This window comes from Dasypus novemcinctus, chromosome 17, assembly GCF_030445035.2.
Source record: "Dasypus novemcinctus isolate mDasNov1 chromosome 17, mDasNov1.1.hap2, whole genome shotgun sequence".
Taxonomy (NCBI): Eukaryota; Metazoa; Chordata; class Mammalia; order Cingulata; family Dasypodidae; genus Dasypus; species Dasypus novemcinctus.
In genome coordinates, this window is record NC_080689.1 from 3079158 (window position 1) to 3098755 (window position 19598).

The 19598-nt window shown below is 60.1% G+C and overlaps 1 protein-coding gene across 1 annotated transcript; it reads right to left on the reverse strand.

The window, feature by feature from the left end:
* Positions 1–1202: 1202 nt before the first annotated feature.
* Positions 1203–9295, reverse strand: NEURL3 (neuralized E3 ubiquitin protein ligase 3). Its single transcript, XM_004483588.3, has 4 exons — positions 9194–9295; positions 5553–6038; positions 4170–4241; positions 1203–2554 (listed from the first exon to the last, which is right to left on the reverse strand). Exons 1-4 carry the CDS (start codon positions 9219–9221, stop codon positions 2352–2354), a joined length of 789 nt encoding a protein of 262 aa, XP_004483645.2. The 5' UTR covers positions 9222–9295; the 3' UTR covers positions 1203–2351.
* Positions 9296–19598: the final 10303 nt, after the last annotated feature.

The window sequence follows — 19598 nt, forward strand, 5'->3', positions numbered from 1 at the left end:
ACTCTGAGCCTGGCCGGGCCCTCCGGTAGCGGCGAGGTTTCCAAGGCCGCCAGAGAGCGGGGGAGAGGGAAGGAGAAGGCCAAACGAAAACGCAGCAAACACCACTGCCACTGCCAAGGGTCAGTTTTTCTTGGATAAACACGCTTCCGACTTGTGAACCTACAGTTAATTTCCAGAGTTCTGAAAAAGCAGACTTTGAGAATGTGCCCATGTTTTCATCGCTTTCCTGGAGTGGATTTACGGAGATCCTGGCTCCACCGTTCCAGAAGCGCCAGCTCTGGTTAGAGGTCATCGCCCGAGTGAGAAGCAACAGGGCAAGTGCTCGTGGGGAGTGGGATTAAAGGACCCTGACCCCGGAGATGACGGCACTAACAAAGGCTCTTGTTTTAGGGCCCAAAGGAATGGTTCCACGATACTAGTGAGTCAGGGTTTTAGTTGTCTGGGCAGCTTACAGCAGATGCCAAGGAATGGGTTGGTTTTTAACAATGGGAATTTGTTTGCTCATACTTTTGAGGCACGACAACATCCAAATTAAGGCATCATAAAGATGACGACTGCGTCCTTAAGATGGGCACCTGCTGGTCTCCCCTCCTCTTCCCAATTTCATTGACTTCAGCTTCTTGCTTCTGTGGCTCTCTTCCTCGCTCTCTCTCTCTCTCTCTCCATATTCACTCCATCCACCAAGGACTCGAGTAAAAGGATTAAGACCCGCCGGCCTGAGGTGGCCACGCCTTAAATGAAGCCTCCTGGGCAAAGGCCCTCCTTGCAATGGGTTCACCCGCACAGGAACTGCACAGGAACAGGGTAACCCTAAGAACATGCTTTCCCGGGGTCTACACAGCTCCAAACCACCAGCAGTGAGCTGCCAGGGGTCACACCCAGGACCCTACACTGTGAGCTTTCTTGGCCCCCGTCTCCGGGGAGATCCTTCTCCAGGGAAGAAGCTGAGAGCTGCCATGTTTTGAGTGTTTCCTCCAACTAGAACCTTTGTACTCTTCATCCTCGTATCTTACAAACAAAGAAAATAATCTTATTTCCAATGTACAGATGAAGAAGCTGAGGCTCACAAAAGTCAAGTCGTGTGCCCAAGGTCAGCTCACTCCTGGGTGGGGGAGAGGGGCCCACTCCAGGGCAAAGGTTCCTCTGGGTCTGAATCAGTCAGCCAAGGGGCACTGACGCAAAACGCCAGAAACGGGTTGGTTTTCACAAAGGGTATTTATTCGGGTAGGAGCTTACAGATACCAGGCCGAAAAGCATAAGTCACTTCCCTCCCCAAAGTCTATTTCCACGTGCTGGAGCAAGGTGGCTGCCAACGTCTGCGGGGTTCAGGCTTCCTGGGTTCCTCGGGGCTCAGCTCCTCTGTTTCCTCCACAAGGCCATCTGCAGACTCTCAGGTGAACAGCTCTGTTTCTTCCCCCGGGGCTCCAGCTTAAGTCTTCAGCTTCAAACTCCAACATCAAAAACCCCCAACTCTGCCCTTTGCCATGCCTTTTATCTGTGAGTCCCACCCAGCAAGGGGCGGGGACTCATCGCCCTAATCCTAACTCAGTCATGCCCAGGAACAGATCAGATTACAAGCATAATCCACTATCTATTTTTGGAATTCATCACCATATCAAGCTGCCACAGGGTCCATCAGAGCGGACGCTCTGCGCCCCTGGCTCCGGGTGGGCAGGGAGGCAGCTGCACAGGTGCCCGTCAATCCGATTTGGGCACAACAGGCTTGAACCGTCCTTCCTCTAGCCCTCTCCCCACCAATCACAGAGCAGGCAACAGGTAAAGCTCTGCCCCTGCCACCAGCACCTGCCAAGCTGGGCTCCCAGGTCGCCGCCAGCCTCTAGGCTGTCCCCACAAATCAGGAGCAGCAAGGCAAGGCCGGCTGGGACTTCGGCGGGGAGCACACGTCCCCAGAGCCCCAGCTGTGTGGGGAGGGTCCCCAGGGCCCCGGCCCCCCACCCACTCCAACCACCTGCAACAAAGGCGACAGGGTTCCTAGAAAACCACCCTTAAAAGACAAACCCTACTTTCATATCTCAGAGATTGGCAAGGAAACCACCACCACGACCAGGGTGCCTTCTCTCGTGTCCCACCTCCCGTCGCGTGACACAGCAGGGGCCACGACCGCCCCACCAGGCGGCTCCACTTTACGGAGGATCGGTGCAACCCCGCACCCCACATTCCACCCCGACGCCCCTCAGCAGCTGAGCCAGGCTCAGGACCGCCCTCCCTCCCCCACAGGGTCCGGGTGCAGGCCGGGACTCCGGGGCCCGCGAAGCCAGTCCGCGCCCTCCAGGAGTTTGTTCTTGTCGTGGTCACAGCCGCCGCAGCCCACCGGGGGCGGGCCTCTCCTCCTAGGAGCCAGCCCCCGGCCTCGGAGCCCGAGGGCCCCAGGCCGAGGCCACTGCCTCCACGGCTCGGCGACACAGCGGGCAGGTGGCCACGTCCCTGTAGACCCGCCAGGCACAGCTGGAGCAGAAGTGTGCATGGCCGCAGGGGACCAGGCGGGCGTCGGCCACGCGGTGGAAGCAGATGACACACTCTTCTTCTGCGCCGCCTGGGAGAGGGGACACGGGGTCAGGGCACACGGAGGCAGGGCTACCTGCTCCCCAGGGGCCCTCGGCCAGACCAGAGCAGTCGGGCTCCCTTGTGGGAAGAGACCCACAACGTAAACAAGTGAAGGGGGAAGTGGACTTAGGCCAGTGGTTAGGGTGTCCACGGTTCAAACCCCGGGCCTCCTTGACCCGTGTGGAGCTGGCCCACGCGCAGTGCTGATGTGCGCAAGGAGTGCCCTGCCACGCAGGGGTGTCCCCTGCGTAGGGGAGCCCTATACGCAAGGTGTGCGCCCCGTAAGGAGAGCCGCCCAGCGCGAAAGAAAGTGCAGCCTGCCCAGGAATGGTGCTGCGCACATGGAGAGCTGACACAACAAGATGACGCAACAAAAAGAAACACAGATTCCCATGCCGCTGACAACAACAGAAGCAGACAAAGAAGAACACGCAGCAAATGGACACAGAGAACAGACAACTGGTGGTGGGAGGAGGGACAGGGGAGAGAAATAAATAAAATCTTAAAAAACAAAAAAACAAACAAACAAAAAAAAACAAGTGAAGGTACGTGTACATGCGTGTATGTGAATTTCCAGTTTAGAAAGAGGGGAACATTTGAACACTATCCATTTATATACATACATCTGTATACATAGGATTAAAAAATACTGGGGGAAGCAGACGTGGCTCAACGGATGGAGCGTCTGCCTACCACACAGGAGGTCCAGGGTTCAAAGCCAGGGCCTCCTGGCCGGTGTGGTGAGCTGGCCCATGTGCAGTGCTGATGCGCGCAAGGAGTGCCGTGCCACGCAGGGGTGTCCCCCGCGTAGGGGAGCCCCACGCGCAAGGAGTGCACCCTGCACTGAGCCGCCCTGCGTGAAAAAAAGCACAGCCTACCCGGGAGTGGCACCGCACACACAGAGCTGATGCAGCAAGATGACACAACAAAGAGACAGAGATTCTCAATGCTGCTGAGAATACAAGCAGACACAGAAGAACACACAGCTAAAGGAGACAGAAAGCAAGGTGTGTGACAATGGGGAGGAGGGAGGAATAACTAGTAAAATATTTTAGCTTCCCATAAAGGAGGTCCTGGGTTCAGTTCCCGGTGCCTCCAAAAAAACAACAAGGAAAACAAATGAAAAAACCAACTCAGGGCAGCCGATGTGGCTCAGTGGTTGAGCACTGGCTTCCCACCTACAAGGTCCTGGGTTCAATCCCCAAACCTAGTACATTTAAAAAAAAAAGTGTTCTAGAAGGAAATCCACCCAAGAGGTAAGCGATTCTGGGTAACAGTTAACTCTGGGCAAGAGGTTATAATGGTGGTTTTTTGCCTTTGTCTTGATGCTATAATATTTCCTTAACTCCCATTTGGCAAATGTTCATGGATTGCTTTTTTTAAAAGCTGGAACAAAATAACGTTCTGTGATCATGAGTGTGCCGGTGTAACCTGCAAAGCTTGTGTAACTCGCTGCTCTTCCTGGAGGCAGGGGCATTAAACTGCTTTTAGGTTTCTAGGAGCAGAGCCAAATCTTCCAGCCCGAGGCAGGCGTCCACGCTGGGGACGTGCCCCCCCACGTGCTGGAGCCCTGGGGGTCCCTGGTGCTGGGGGAGGACACTCACCTTCAGGCTCAGGTGTGGCCTCGTCGCCGAGGAGCCAGGGCTGGGCAGTGGGCAGCAGGCTGGCGGCGGGATCTGACACAGAGAAGGGGTGCTCAGGGCAGGGGCGAGCCCGGGGGCTCCCACAGCTGTCCTCGCCTGCCCTTCCCAGGCCACGGTCCTGGAGCCCCTGCTCACCTGACGGCCCCGTCCTGGCCCCTCCTTCCCTGCACCCAGTGGGAGAGCTTTCCTCCAGGCCCCCTCCTCTTGGCCGCTGCCACCTCCTGGCTGGAGACCCTCAGCCCTGGCCACGGTCCCAAACCCAGGTGTGGCTCAAAATCCTCCCAGGGGCTTGGGCCACCCGCCCACCTGCCAGGCCGTGAGCTCTGGGGCTGGAGCTGCACCACCTGGGAAGCCTAACTCCCTGAGGGGGGTGGGGGTGGGGGGCGCTGCCTGTGGGCCCAAAAGATAATTTCATTCTTTTGCGGGTGGCAGTCCACTTTTCCCAGCAGCATTCGCTGAAGAGACTGTCCTTTCCCCAGTTCACGCACCGGTCACGCTTCTTGGAAACCAGTTGGTCATAGATGTAACCTGGAATCTCTGAAACCTCACTGCCCTTCAAATTGGTCCATGTATCTGTCCTTGTGCCAGGACCCTGCTCACCCCCCTTGCATTCTTGGGAATAATCCTGCTTGACCCTGGTATATAATCCTTTCAGTATGCCGTTGGATTCAATCTGCTAGTATTTTTTTGAGGATGTTTGCACCTAGATTCACAAGGGAAATTGGTCTGCAGCTTTCTTTTCTGTGATATCCTTCTCTGGCTTAGGTTAGGGTGTTAGGCTGATGCTGGCCTCAGACATAGAATGATTTAGGAAGCGTTCTCACCATTTTTTTTTTTTGGAAAAATTTGCGAAGGATTGGTGTTAATGTTTTCTTTGAACGTTTCCAATATTTCTTTTTCCCTCTCCTGAAATCCACTCTCCTCTGGGGCGGCCGGAGGAAAGGTTATGTCCGCAACCTCTGGCTGAAAGCCCCGCCTTTCCCCCCAGCGTTGTCTTCTGCACCTCTACCGGTGAGCTTAGGGTTCCCTCTGCTTATCACCCCTTGTCTCACAGCGAACTCCTGCGTAGGCTACAAAGCCCAGCCCAGGTGTCTCTTCCTTTTAGCAGGGGCTCACAGAGCAGCCGGTGTTTTCCTCTCACGCTCTAGGAACAGGCTGCCCTCCCTACCCCTGGGCTCGTCTACCTGGTGTCCCAGTCCGCACGCCCACACAGGGCAGGCGCCGGGTGGAAGCGAGGACCGGAAATGAGGGCCTGGAAGGTTCTTCCCGCGGCGCCGGGGCGGGGCGGGGCGCCGCCCGAGCCTCCCCCTCCCCCGGGGGCGGGGCTGGGTCCCGGGGCCTCACCCAGCAGCTCGATGGCCTTGGTGGTCCCGTACACGTCCATCACGGCCCAGAGCGGGGAGCGCGTGAGCACGCCGCCGCGCAGCAGCAGCGGGGCGCCCGCGTTGACCTGCGCGCGCAGGCGGCCGCGGCGGCTCACCCAGAAGCGCACGACGTCGCCGGCCCGCGCGCCGGCCCCGGGCAGCACGGCCGCCCACGTGGCGCTCTGCGCCTCCAGGTCCGGGCACAGGAAGGGCGGCAGGCTGGGCGCGCACACGCGCGCGGGGTCCAGGCGCGTGAAGCCCACGCGGAGGCCGCCGCGCCAGCCGCCCTCGCAGCGCAGCACGCGCAGCGCCACGCGCTCCCCGCGCCGCACCGGCCGCTGGCTGAACACGATGCCGTCGTGGAAGGTGGCGCGCCTGCTCGCCGCGCGCCCCTGCGCGTCCAGACGCACCTGCGCGCCCTTGGCCTCGGCGTGGAAGCGGAGCGCCTCGCGCGGCGCCGCGGCGTCTGCGGGGAAAGGGGTGGGCGCACGTCAGGACCACCCGCGCCGCCCCCGCCGCGCCCACCCCGGCACCTGGGGCCGCCTCTGCCGCCTCCCACCCCGAGTCCCCCGGGGGCCTGAGGGCCGGCCAGGAGCCGCCCTGTCTGCCCTGGGTTTCTGCCATAATCTCTCCAAGCCTCAGTTTCCCCCAGAAAGGAGTTTGGAAGATCAAAGGAACTGAGGCCTGTGCCCCAATAAATGTACGCACACACGTGCGTACACATGCATAAGCGTGCATGCACATGTAGCACACATATTTACACACATGCACACACTCATGCTGTTACATACATGTGCACATGCACAGATACATGCATGTACACACTACACAACACATGCATGTGTACACGTATGCAAGTATATGCACATGTACACATGCACGCACTCTGTACACATGCACGTGCACACACATGCATATGTATGGAGTAGCCGCGCCCACAGGAGGTGGGCCCTGGCACGTGCTGCAGGGCCTGGCTGGTGCCTCTGCTTGCCTGCCTGGCTGACTCTCCCACGGTGAACCTCGCGGTGAGGGCCAGGGACCCCAGGGAGGGTGACTGCAGGGTCCTGGGAGCCAAGGGGTCAGGCAGCTCCCCACAGAGTTGGGGGACGGGCTGAGGAGGGGACCCCAGGCTAGCGCCTCCGAATCCTGGGCCGTGCCAGCCCAGCTGTGGGCTTTGAAGCCGGGGCGCCTCCTGACATGGCCCCGGCAGGGCACTCCCTGGCCGCTTCCCAGGCCGGGGGGCCCTTCCTGCCTCAGCTGCTCCCCGCCCGCCCTGCTCCCTGCCCAGCCTAGGACGCCCAGGGCCGCAGGGCTGACCACTCGTGGTGGAAAATAAACAGAGGCGAGTTCAGTCCGAACTTGGGAAAGGGCCGCTCCCCTCCCGATCTGGACAGGTGGCCACCGGCGCTGGCTCTCTGGCCACACGCGAGCCCCCGCCCACAGGGGACAGGTAGGGGTGGCTCATCTGGCCAGCACCAGGGCCCTCTCAAAGTCCCCGTGCACCCCTGACTCCAGGGCAGACGTCAGCTTCTCTCTTCCTTCCCTGGAGTTAGGCTCAAGCCCTGGCCCTGACCTTGGGGGCCTCTGAACACCCCCCCACACACCTCCCACCCTCCCAGAGCCCTGGATATCCTGCCGACACCCCCTCGCCCACCCCCCTCTCTGGTGCAGTTGCCCCTTCCAGAATCCTCACCCTCCCGGCCAGCAGGCTGCCCAGGTGCCCCATTCCTGGCAGCCCATCAGCAAGGGGATGTCCCCCAGGAAGTCCAAAGCACGACCCAGAGCCCGCCTCGGGGTCCCCGGACCAGAGTGGGGAGGCGCCCAGGAGCCTGAGCGGAGGGGTCCCTGCGGAGCGGCAGGGGCCGGCACTGGGACCTGGACCGGGGCTCTGCTGCCGGCCTCAGGCCCCATGTCTCCAAGGGGAAGGAGAGGCCCGTCCGGCCAAGGTCACGGGACATCCTGGACACGAGGAGGTCACTGCCCACCCGGGCAGCTCGGGGGAGGGCAGGCCCCAGGCTGGTCCCTGGAGACGGCGGCCGGCGAGGGGCCGGCACCGAGCGCCAAGCACCCCCCCACGCCCACCGATCCCGCCACCACCAGCTGGGGGCTGCCCCTGCCTCGCCCCGCGCAGCCCCGCCCTGGGGCCCGGAGGGACCCAAGATGACTCCTGGTCGGTTCCAGGGCCTGGACGGTGGCCAGCAGGACGAGCTTCACCTCTCCCCGGCCCTGCAGGGGGGGACAGAGCCTGAGTCACAGCAGGGCCGGCACCAGGGGAGGGAAGGGGGGGAGGGGGAGGCACAGGCTCCGGGGTCCACTGCCCTGGGGGAGGGGAGCAGCCCGGCCATGGCCTTGTGGGGTGGGCAGGGGACGTCAGTGGTTAGAGGAGGGCAGTGCCCCGGGACGAGGGGCACAGGCAGCATCTGCTCTGGCCGCGCCCCGGCTCCTTCCTCTCCCTCCGCGGGCAGCCAGCCAGGAGGGGCCAGGTGGCCAGCGAGGGACCAGGTGGCTGGGAGGGGCCAGGCGGCCACAAGGGACCAGGCGGCCAGGAGGGGCCAGGCAGCCAGCGAGGGACCAGGCGGCCGGGAGGGGACAAGGCGGCCGGGAGGGGCCAGGCGGCCAGCGAGGGCCAAGGTGGCTGGGAGGCGACAAGGTGGCTGGGAGGGGCCAAGGCGGCCGGGAGGGGCCAGGCGGCCAGCGAGGGCCAAGGTGGCCGGGAGGGGCCAGGCGGCCAGCGAGGGCCGAGGTGGCTGGGAGGCGACAAGGCGGCTGGGAGGGGCCAAGGTGGCCGGGAGGGGCCAGGCGGCCAGCGAGGGACTGAGGCCCTCCACGCCCCCCACCTCCTCCACCAGGTGTGCCCCGCTGGGAGGCCGTGGCGGGGGTCCTCTGGATGTCCCCCCTGGGGCAGCAGCCCTCATCCCGGCTCCGCAGGGCCCGTCCCCATCCGTCCCAGCGCTCTGCCGCCTCTTCCCTGCGCCCCCAGCCTGGGAAAGCCCCTAGGAAACTGAGGCCGGCGCCGCGCCCACCCCTGCTGCCTGCTGCTGGGTTGCCTGGGTCGGGCTGTGGGGTCTCGGGGCAGGGCCCAGGAGAGCGCAGGGCTCCCGCCCCACTGAGGCAGGGGGCCCGCCCTGCCTGCTGCCCCTTCCCCTGTGTGCAGATGACGGCCCGCCAGCCGGGGTGGGGGTGGGGGGCCCACACTGCATTGTCCCACGGGCGGAGGCCGACCCCGGTGCCCAGGGGCAGGTGGCTTGCCCAAGTTCCCACAGGTAGACGCGGCGGGGCGGCCCCCGGCCCCATCTTCCCCCAGGCCCCCCAGCCTCTGCCCCGCTCCCCACCGCAGCCACTCCCCGCTGCATAATGGGCTCTGACCCACGTAGGGCCATTCCAGCCACGGGGCATGTCTGGGCCTAAGCCTCCCGGCCTCGGTTCTGCTGCAGGGACGGGAGGCTCACTACCTCCCAGGGCAGCCTGGCCAATGTCAGAAGTTTCGTCCTGAGCTAGGGTGATGCCCCCCCCCACCTCTACCTCCTAGAACATCTGTCCTGGCACTGACACGGGGTGCCCCCCCCCCGCCGGGCATCCCCCCTCCAGGGGCTGCCTCAGGGCTCCCAGGGGTCCACTCACCAGCCGTGGCGCAGAGACAGGCTCCCATCAGCCTGGGGACCTCGGGCACCTCCTGACCCAGGGTCAGGAAGGGACCGCGGAGAAAGCTGGCAGGCAGGTCTGCCCCGGCTCAGCAGGTGCCGCTTCTGGCCCGGCTTGGGTGCAGGTTGATGATTAATGGATGCTGCTGTCACTGGGCCGTCCCGGGGATTTCCTGACTCCCGGTGCGCAGCGGCCCTGCCTCAGCTGACCGGAGGGAGCAGGGGCCGCCTAGGACTTGGGGGACTTCCCCCTGATGTCACACCCTTGGTCTCGAGCCAGCTCTGCATTCTAATTGCCTGGGGGCACTTTACTAAATGCCCGTGCCCAGGCCCTGCCCCGGAGTCCCCTGGCCTGGGCACCTGCGCTTTTAAAAAGCCCCCGGAGGATCCTCAAGGCAGCCAGGGTGCCGATCCGCTGCGCCAGGCCCTGGCGCGCACGAGGACGGGGGCTGAATCGAACTGGCCGCATCCCAGGGCCTTGGGGCTGGGCCTGCCCTGGGGGGGCCTGCGGAGGCCGAAGGGTGGCGCAGACGGATCCGGGAGGCACCGGTGGTATCCCCAGCCTGGCCGGCGCTGGCCCCCCACGTGCTGGGTGTGCCTGAGGAGTCCGTGCTCTCACCCTCGGCCCCTGACCCGAGAAGTGGGGCTCATCGGAGGACGGCAGCCTGCGCCCACCTGTCGCATCTCAAGCTGCGGTGGCGCAGCGGGCTCTGCTGTCCCCACAAGCCGGCCCCGGGCCCCACCTTCGGGGACAGCCCTCTGGGGTGGTTTAAGGTTTGTGAGTACCTTGCCCTTGACCTCCAGACTGACCTTAACCGTGACCTTGGACCAGGGCCACCGGCAGTGACTGCTCCAGGCTCAGCCGAGAGGGCTCTCCCCACGCACGGCCTTCGGGGAGGCTGGTGGGTGGGAGGGGAGGGGAGGCTGGAGACCCAGGTTCTCCCCGGGAGTCACCTTGCACAGCTCACCCGCCCTCCCTGGGCCCCTTGTCCCCTGTACAAGTCAGGAAGCTGGATGAGATGGCCGGGGGTCCTTCCAGCCCCGCCCTGCCGTGACGGGGGTCTTGGCATAGGGGAGGGGGCCACACCCCAGCCCTGGTCAGGTCTCTTCCATGTGTTAGTCGGTGTTCTCTAGGGAAACAACCGGCCGGAGATCTCTGTAAACTCTGAAAACAGCAGGAGGTTTTATCCGATTATCTCACGTGGCCATGTCCTACTTCTGCAGGGCAGGCTGCAAGCCGGCGGCGCCGACAAGGTCCCCGCTGAGCTCCTGCTCACGCTGGCTGCCGTGAGTGGAAGTGGGGTTCTCTCCGATGCTGGAATCACGTCTTTTAAGGCCTTCAGCTGATTGGCTGAGACGTCGCTCGTGGCTGACACCGGTCTCCTCAGTTGGCTGTAGGTGTGACCGGCCACCTGTGCCATCAACTGCCTGCCCAGGGCTTGCTTGACCAGACAACCGGGCATGACCGCCTGGCCGAGCTGACACACGGGTCCCACCATCACACTGCGTCTCGCCGCTGGAAGGCTCCCAAAGCCCCGAGGCCAGCGGGAGGGGCGCCAAGGCCACTCGAGGTGGACCCCAGGACCAGCCTCGGGGCCCCTCTTGCCCTGGCAGCACGGGCGCTGGGGCCTCCCTGTGCCACAGATGCCTCGTGCATGGCCCTCCTCCGCCCTGGTGCCACCCGGAGAAGGCTGGTGCCACGAGCGCCTGCTTGATAAGCCCCATTACCTGAACGAGATACGCGATGGGATCTTATCAGAGAAACCAACCGGCAGCCCGTGCCCGTCTGGGAAACCACTGGGCAAGTTGTGGTCAGACCGGCCGGAGCCGGCAGGCTGGGTGCCGGGTCCCTCTGCCGGGCCCAGTAGGGGTGGGCGCCTGACGACCAGCTCCTGCTTGGCCCTCGCACCTGGGGGCCAGGGGCACGCAGGCAGGGCCCCATCACCCCCACACACTGCCCTCCAAGCTCACGGCTGTGCCAGCTCACGCCTCCTCACGGCCACCCCCGGAAAAGGCTGTTTGCTGTGACTATTCCACCTTACAGGGGTCACAAAGAGGTGCAGCAACTTGTTCCCACGCACGAGGCGGCAAGTGACAGGGGGCTGGGCCCGAGAGCCATGCCTTCGGTGCCACGCCTCGCGCGTGTGCAGAACGCCTGGTGGTTGTCTAACGTCTCCCCCACGGGACCGCGCCACGCACAGTGGGAGTTTGAAGGGTAGCTGCCAGACGGATGCTTGGGCGCCCGGAGCCTGCGCCCGAGCCTACACCCAGCCCTCGCGCCCGGCGCAGCAACAGGGCCAGGCGGGTGCGTGGTGGTAAATGTGGGTGCCCGGGTGGGAGGGGCGGACCCCTGTTGGCTGTGGGGGTGGGACCCTGCCTCGCAGCCAGCCCTCACGTTAGCCTGCTGCCCACCGTCTTGGGGTGCTGCCCCTGGTCATCTCAGAAGGCGCCTCAAGCACCCCGAGAGGGAGCTGGACGCTCTGAGGCGGGAGCCCACGGGAGTGCAGCACCACCGCGGAGCCCAGCCTTGGGACCCTGCCGTCCTGGGACCCCGCTGTGCTCTGCTACCTGGGCTCACCTGCTCCCCCCGGGGCTGAGCGCGCAGACGGCAGGGGGCTGCCCTGCCTGGAGACCGCTGGGAGCAGCTGGGCCGGCGGCGCAGCGGCCGTGCCCTCTGAAAGTCACACGCCGCCTCACCCCTGCCCACGGTCCTCTCCCGGGTGGACACCCAGCGGGAGCCAGGTGCGTGTCCACAGCGCAGGGCCCAGAGCGCCCAGCACGACGCTGGCAATGCCCCAAGCTAGGAACACCCCAAGCGCCCCTCGGGGGGTCTCAGTGACACACCGTGCGGGGGAGGATAAAGGCCTGGCCCCTGCCCTGCCCGGGCCGGCTGGCACTGCCTCCCTGCGCTGCGGCCGCCCCCCCCAGTCCTGCCTGTGGCTCTCGGCTTGCACAGGGGCTGGTCCCCGGGCCCGACAGAGCCCCTGCCCGCTCATCCCGGCCTCAGAGGCGGCTCCCGGCGACCCAGCCTCCCAGGTCCACCAACAGGAGAACGGAAGTAAATCGTCGCCGAGTGACACCGTGGAAGACACACTAAAAACGTGCAGGCGACACCGGTGGTGAACCTTGCAGCTGCTAATCCAAGCCCCTGCACGCTTCCTCTGGCCCCAAGTCCTAAAACAGGAGACCGGGGGCGAGCAGAACGGGGAGGGGGCGCAAGGGGGCCCCTGGGGTCCTAGAGGTGCGCTACGCCTCGGTGCAGGCTGTGGCCCCCTCGAGTCCATCCATCCGGGCCCCCACCAGCGTCCGTGGGCTGTGCCCTAACGGGGGTAGAAAGCCGGAGGTGGATTGAGCTGGCTCAGCCTGGCCGCCCCCCACCCCCGCCACCGCGCAGTGGCGCCTGAGCTGAGGGTCCCCACCGGCGCCGGCCTCGAAAGGCGGGCGCGGCCTGCACTGCCACCTGGTGGACAGCCACGGGCGCGCTCCCTGCCCGGTCTGCGCTGCACCGGTGCCGCTGCCGCCAGATTCTTCCCGCCCCACAAAGCCCCCGACAACTTGGGGGGCTCCTCACTTTCCTCTGGTTCAACAGCTGGACCCCGACCCTGGGCTTGGGCGCGGGGTCTGCCAGGTCGCCTGTGTGCCCCCTGCCCTGGGCCCCGGCCCCTGCCCCCCAGTACTGGGGTGCCGGCTGCAGGTGGAGCCGCCGTCCAGGGGTCCAGGGCAGTGGTCGACGCGGGCCCCCGAGGCCTGTGGGGCCCTGGGGTGGCTGCCCGGGGAGGAGGCCGGTCCTGCTCCCCCACCTCCTCCTCCCGGCGCCGCCCCCCACACCTGGGGGCCCGCCCTGGAGGTGCCATGTGCGCTCCTGCGTGCCCCCTCCCGGCCCGCGCCCCATGGCCCTGCCACCCGAGCCCGCTGCACAGGCGGGGCGCGGGCAGCCCACGGCCCGAGCTGCTTCCGTGCGCTCACGAGCCCTGCGGGAGACGGCGGAGGTGGCCGGGGCCGGGCGGGAAGCTCCAGCGCGTCCACGGGCCGGGCCTCGGAGAGGGGCCTGTGCCCCCGATGGCCACGCGGCCCAAGTGCCTTGGCCAGGGCTCCAGGGACAACGTGAAAGGATACGGTCCCCATGGAGGGGGGTCCCAAAGGCCCCCCTCCCCCCCGCCTCAGCGACTCGCTGCTCGGCTGCGTGAACCCGGATCCTGGGGCGCAGGCGCCCGCGTCCCTCGCCTGTGCGGGCTCTGCAGGAGCAGGTGGTGAGTCCGGGCGTCGCGTGGGAAGCGCCCGCCGGGGGCCCCGCGCACTGCCCCGCACCTGCCATGGCCACCCCAGTCCATTTCACAGTCCTCAGCGGGAGCGCGCTGAGCCCCGCTGCTTCCAGGCACGGTCCTGCTTCCGGGGCGCAGCGGGAGGAAGCCCAGGTCAGGCCCCGCTCACCCCGGAGGGCTGGCGCCGCGGCGAGGTGGGGGCGCTGCGTCCAGAGCCGGGCGGAGGCTCGTGGGGCTTGAGCCCTGAAAAAGCACGAGGGCTTTAAGAGCCAGGAAAGGAAAGAGGCTCCGCAGCACGGGGGAGCCCGCAGGCGAGGCCAGGTGGCGCTGAGAACGGCTCTCGGGGCCTAAAGACCACTGCCGAGCTCTCCAGAAGTTTCCAGGATTAGCCAAAATAGCGTAGAGAAGAAAACGCCTTCCCTCCGCTCCTTGAGCTCTCCCGCCGTCGAGGCTGCGCTCGGTCTCCACTGCCCCAGCCGTGGGCACGGTCCTCGGGCCAGCAGTGACGGTCCCCAGGCCCCCCGACGCCCCCTCCGATGGCAGAGCCGGGAGGCCGAGTGTCCAGCGCTCCAGGAGCCGCTCCTCCCTCGACATGAGCCGGCTTCCCCCAGGGGCGAAGGGGGTGGCCACGGGGTGGGCTCCCTCCACGGCCCGCCTCCCAGGGCTCCCGCTGCCCCTCCCTGCCCCTCGCCGGAGAATTCCTGTGGGAGGGAAGGAGCTGTCCCCAGGACCGATTTAGCCGTGGGTCCTTCACAGGCCCTGGATGCCCCGTGGGAGTGGGCACGTGGCTGGTTCTTGCTGGGTGCTTTCGCGGGCGACTCCCTCACTGGCTGACACCCACGGGCCCGTGACATGCCAGCCCGGGCTACGGAAGGGCTCAGCGCAGCCGGCGGCGCCGCCAGGCCTCTGCCACCCACTGGCTGTGGGACTCAGGTGTGTCACAGAGGGGGAAACTGGGCCCAGAAGGTCAAGCCAGGACTGATCCCAAACTTCTCCACCCTTTGCTCTAATTTCCTCTTACTATTTCCAAAATAATGGGGCTCTGAAGGCATTTGGGAAGTCTGCAGAAGTACAGCCCATGTACTTGGCAACATCCTTTTAAAAAACATTTCCTTGTTCTCAGGTATGTTCTAGACAGGTGAGGTGCTGACCCGGGGGGCAGTCTGGATGGGATTGCAGGTGGCGCTCGCGTGTGTTTGTGGGATCGCCCGAGTGCAGGGCCCGAGCGTGAGCCCTTCAAGTCCTCTAGCCCACGGGGGTGCTGTTCTTTGGGTTGAAAATAAAGTCTTGAGTCCCCCTTGCGGGTTCACGGGGAGACCCCCCGCCTCACCTCAGACACGCCTGGGCTCCAGGGCCGAGTGGGCGAGCGGTCAAGCGGCGTTCCCCGGCTCCTGCCTGCCCCCCGCCTCTGCTGAATCCTGGGCTCCAGGGCCGAGTGGGCGAGCGGTCAAGCGGCGTTCCCCAGCTCCTGCCTGCCCCCCGCCTCTGCCGAATCCTTCCTGGGGGTGTTTTCTTCCCTGCAGCCCAGGGCACCCCACAAAGGCTTTCTCTTTGATTTTCCTGAAGTACGGGAGGGGAGCTGTTTCCTGTGGCCCTCGACGCTGCAGATAAGGTTAAGCGGCACGTGGGCTGACGGGACGGGGCCTGCCTGTTTTCCCCGCCAGGGGTTTCTCACTCTTCTCTAAGCTCCAGCTTCCTTCCAGCCCCACCCCACCCCTTTTTCTTCCCCTCTGGAAACCAGCTCTAATCTCCTCCAAATCAGCTCGTTTCTCATGAGAGCCGTTCAGCTGCCTCTCTGAAGCACTACTACCCCCAGCCTAGCCTTCAAGCCCCCAGGTCTCCCCGGGATGCTAAGCACCAAGGCCGCCGCTCTCAGATTCTGGCAATGTCAGGGGCTGCACCGATGCTGGTGCAAACATGGAAACCTGACAGATGCTAGCATCACAGGGGAGCCTGACGAGTGTGGGAGACTCCCCGGCGGCAGGTGACAGAGAACTCAGATTCAGGGCTGGGCTCCAGCCCAGGTGGCCTGGTGAGAGGGTCCCAATCACCCCAACACCAGGGGCTGGAGATGCCACCCACCAAGGCCAAGCATGAAGTCTATTTTAAAAAGGTTTATTTATTTACCACACACACACACACTGCTGCTTGCTGTGTGTCCATGTCCTGTGTGATCTTCTGTGTGTATTTCTCTTCTGTTTTCTCTTCTTGTTTTCTCCTCTAGGTTTCACCGGGATTCGATCCTGGGGACCTCCGATGTGGAGAGGGGCTCCCTGTCTCTTGCACCACCTCAGTTCCTGGTTTTCATTGCGTCTCACCTCACCTCCCCCTGCGTCTCTTTTTGTTGCGTCATCATCTTGCTGTGTCGCTCGCCACATGGGCCTGGCATGCCTCACCAGCAGGCCCCAGGCACTGAACCTGGCTCCTCCCATACGGTAGACGGAAGCCCAATCGCTTGAGCCACATCTGCTTCCCAGGGACGTAATCCTAAAACCTGGAACCAGCTCCTGCTGAAAGCCAGAAGCCTGGAAAGGCTGCCCCTCAGGAAAAAATCTCCTTAGGAAAGCATCTGAGGGAACCCAGGGAAACGACAATGGAGCTTGTCTTGGCTTAGGGCTCCGGGTGGGAGAAAATTTCCTGGGAAAACCTAAACATAAAACTTGATCCTCAAATCTATGGCCAATTGATTTTTTTTTTTTTAAGATTTATTTTTCTCCCCTCCCCCCACCCCATTGTCTTCTCTGTGTCCATTTGCTTTCTTAGCAGCACCGGGAATCTCTTTTTATTGCATCATCTTGCTGCGTCAGCTCTCCGTGTACACGGCGCTACTCCTGGGCGGGCTGCACTTTTTTTGCGTGGGGCAGCAATCCTTGCAGGGTGCACTCCTTGCGCATGGCACTTCCCTATGCAGAGGCATGCCTACGTGGCACAGCACTGCTTGTGCGCGGCAGCTCTGTGCGTGGGCCAGCTCATCACATGGGCCAGGAGGCCCTGGGTTTGAACCCTGGACCTCCTATATGGTAGGCAGATGCTCTATCAGTTGAGCCACATCCGCTTCCCCCAAATGATTTTTGACAAGGGTGCCAAACCTACTCAGTGGGTAAAAAATTGTCTTTTCAACAAATGGTGCTGGGAAAACTGGGTATCTGTATGCAAAAGAACGAAGTTAGACCCCTACCTCACTCTAATACAAAGACTAACTCAAAATGGATCAGACACCTTGTTTTAGTTTCCTAGGCTGCTCCAGCAAATACTATGAAATGTGTTTTGACTTACACAATGGGAATTTATTCACTGATAGTTTTGAAGCTGAGAAAATGTTCAAATCAAGGCCTCCTCAAGGCAATGCTTTCTTCCTGAAGACCGGCTGCTGGAGATCCTTGGCCTCTCTGCCACATGGCGAGGCACAGCACGGCACCTGCTGAGCTCTCCCTTCTTTCCAGGGTGATTTCAGCTTCTTGCTCCCATGGCTTCCTCTTATAAAGGATTCTAGTAAGAGGATTAAGACCCCTCTGATTGAGGTGGGTCACACCTTAACTAAGGAGCCTCCTCAAAAGGTCTTACTTAAAATGGGGTCACACCCACAGGAATGGGTTAACCTTAAGAACATGTTTTTCTGGGGTACATACAGCTTCAAGCCACCACAGACCTAAATATAAGAACCAAAAATACACAACTCCTAGAAGAAAACATAGGGAAGCATCTTCAGGATCTTATGTTAAGCAATAGTTTTAGACTTTACACCAAAAGCACAAGCAACAAAAGAAAAAAATAGATAAATGAACCTTCGTCAAAATTAAAAACTTTTATGCAGAGAACTTCATCATGAAAAGAAAACCAACAGAATGGGAGAAAATACTTGAAAACCACATATCTAATAAGAGCTTGCTATCCAGAGTCTGTAAAGAAACCCTATAACTCAACAACAAAAGACAAAGAATCCAACTAAAAATGGGGAAATGACTTGAATGGACATTTCTCCAAAGATAAATAAATAGCCAATAAGCATGTAAAAGATGCTTAGCATCACTTTTCTCTTAGGAAAGAGCAAATCAAAACCACAATGAGGAACCATTTTGTACCCACTAGAACAAATACTATTAAAAAATAAAAAGGAAAAAAGCAAGTTTTGGAAAGCATGTGGAGAAATGGGAACACGCGTGTGTTGTTAGTGGGAAGGTAAAATAGTGCAGCCTCTGTTGAAAATAGTTTAGTGACTCCTCAGAGAGCTAAGTGTAGAATTACCATACGACCCAACAATCCCACTCCTAGGTATATACCCAAAAGAATGGAGAGCAGGGACACAGATATTTGCACCCGATGTTCATAGCAGTATTATTCAGAATTGCCAAAAGGTGGAAGCAACCCAGGCGTCCGTCAACCAAGGAAGGAATCAACCAAATGTGGTATGTACATACAGTGGAGTATTAGTCAGTCATAAAAAGTAATGACGTTCTGGTCCTTGCTATAATATGGATGAACTCTGAAGACATCATGCTGAATGAAATAAGCCAGACACAAAAGGACAAATACTGCATGATTTCAGTTATATGAAATAATTAGAATATGCAAATTCATAGAGTCAGAAACTAGGCTACAGGCTACAGGGGCCAGGATGGGCCTAGGGAAAGGGGAGTTAATGCTTAATTGGCACAGAGATTCTGTTTGAGGGGATGGAAAAGTACAGGTAATAGAGAGGGATGATGTAGCACAATATTGTGAACGTATCTGACACCACTGAATTGTATATTTCACAGTGGTTAAAATGGGAAAGTTGTATATACATTATTAGAATAAAATTTAAAAGAAAACCCATAGAATTGCTCAGCACAAAAAATGAACTCTTACATAAACTATGTACTATATTAATAGCACAATTAAATTACTGTTTCATCAACTGTAACAGAGATACTATACCTGTGCAAAATGTTAATATCAAGGAAAACTGTGTGTATGGGAGATAGGGTATATAGGAACTCTGTATTTTCTGCATGATTTTTCAGTTAAACTACAACAGCTCTAAATAAATAATTTTTAAAAATCTAATAAAAAGGGGAAATGGATGTGGCTCAACCAATTGGGCTCCTGTATACCATATATGAGGTCCAGGGTTTGATGCCCAAGGCCTCCTGGTGAGGGCAAGCTGGCCCATGCGGCTAGCTGGCCCGCACAGAGTGCTGGTCCATGCAGGAATGTCGCCCTGCATGGGAGAGCCGCTCTGCGTGGGAAAGCCGCCCCACGCAGGAGTGCCAGCCAAGGCAGAGAGCTGGTGCAGCAATAAGACACAGCAAGAGACGCAGAGGAGAGAAAATAAGATGCAGCAGAACAGGGAGCTGAGGTGGTGCAAGAGAGTAATTGCCCCTCTCCCAGTCCAAAAGGTCCCAGGATCGGTTTCCAGAGCTGCCTAATGAGAATACGAGCAGACACAGAAGATCACACAACAAATGGACACAGAGAGCAGACAACGGGGGAGGGCGGGGGAAATAAATAAAAAATAAATCTTCAAAAAAAACTAATAAAAGGTAGGAAATGGGAAAGAAGCAAAGTAAAAACATGAAAAACATAAGATAAATAAAACAGAATTAAATTCAAATGTATCAATAATCACAATATATGTAAATGAACTAAATTTTCCAGTAGCAAAAAACCCCCAGAGATTCTCAGATTAGATAATTAAAATTCTAGCTACATGCTATTTACAAGAGATATACCTAAAACATAATGACACAGAGAGGAGCGGGTGTAGCTCAGTGGTTTGAGCGCCTGCTCATGTACAAAATCCAGGGTTCAATTCCTGGTACCTCCTAAATAATGATAATGTGACACAGAAATACAGGAAATATTTATTTACTAAGCAAATACTACCCAAAAGAAAAAATGGGGTAGTTACATTAATAATAAGCAAAATACAATGGACTTTAAGGCACAAGACATTACTAGGGGGAAAGAGGTCATTATATAATGACCAAAGGAATAATTCACCAAGAGGATAAAACAATCCTGAACCTAAATGCTCCTAATAACATAATTTCCAGAAATATATAAAAAGTAAATATTTACAGATGTACAAGGAGAAACTGACAAAGTCACATCACTATGGGAGATTTTTGTTTTAAAAGATTT

Coding starts and splice junctions, on each gene's coding strand:
- NEURL3 (XM_004483588.3), bottom strand. CDS start 9,221: ATGGGAGCCTGTCTCTGCGCCACGGCTG. Junction 6,039..9,193: donor CTGTCTCTGCGCCACGGCTG/GTGAGTGGACCC, acceptor CTTTCCCCGCAG/ACGCCGCGGCGCCGCGCGAG. Junction 2,555..4,169: donor GGCCACACCTGAGCCTGAAG/GTGAGTGTCCTC, acceptor CCCCTCTCCCAG/GCGGCGCAGAAGAAGAGTGT.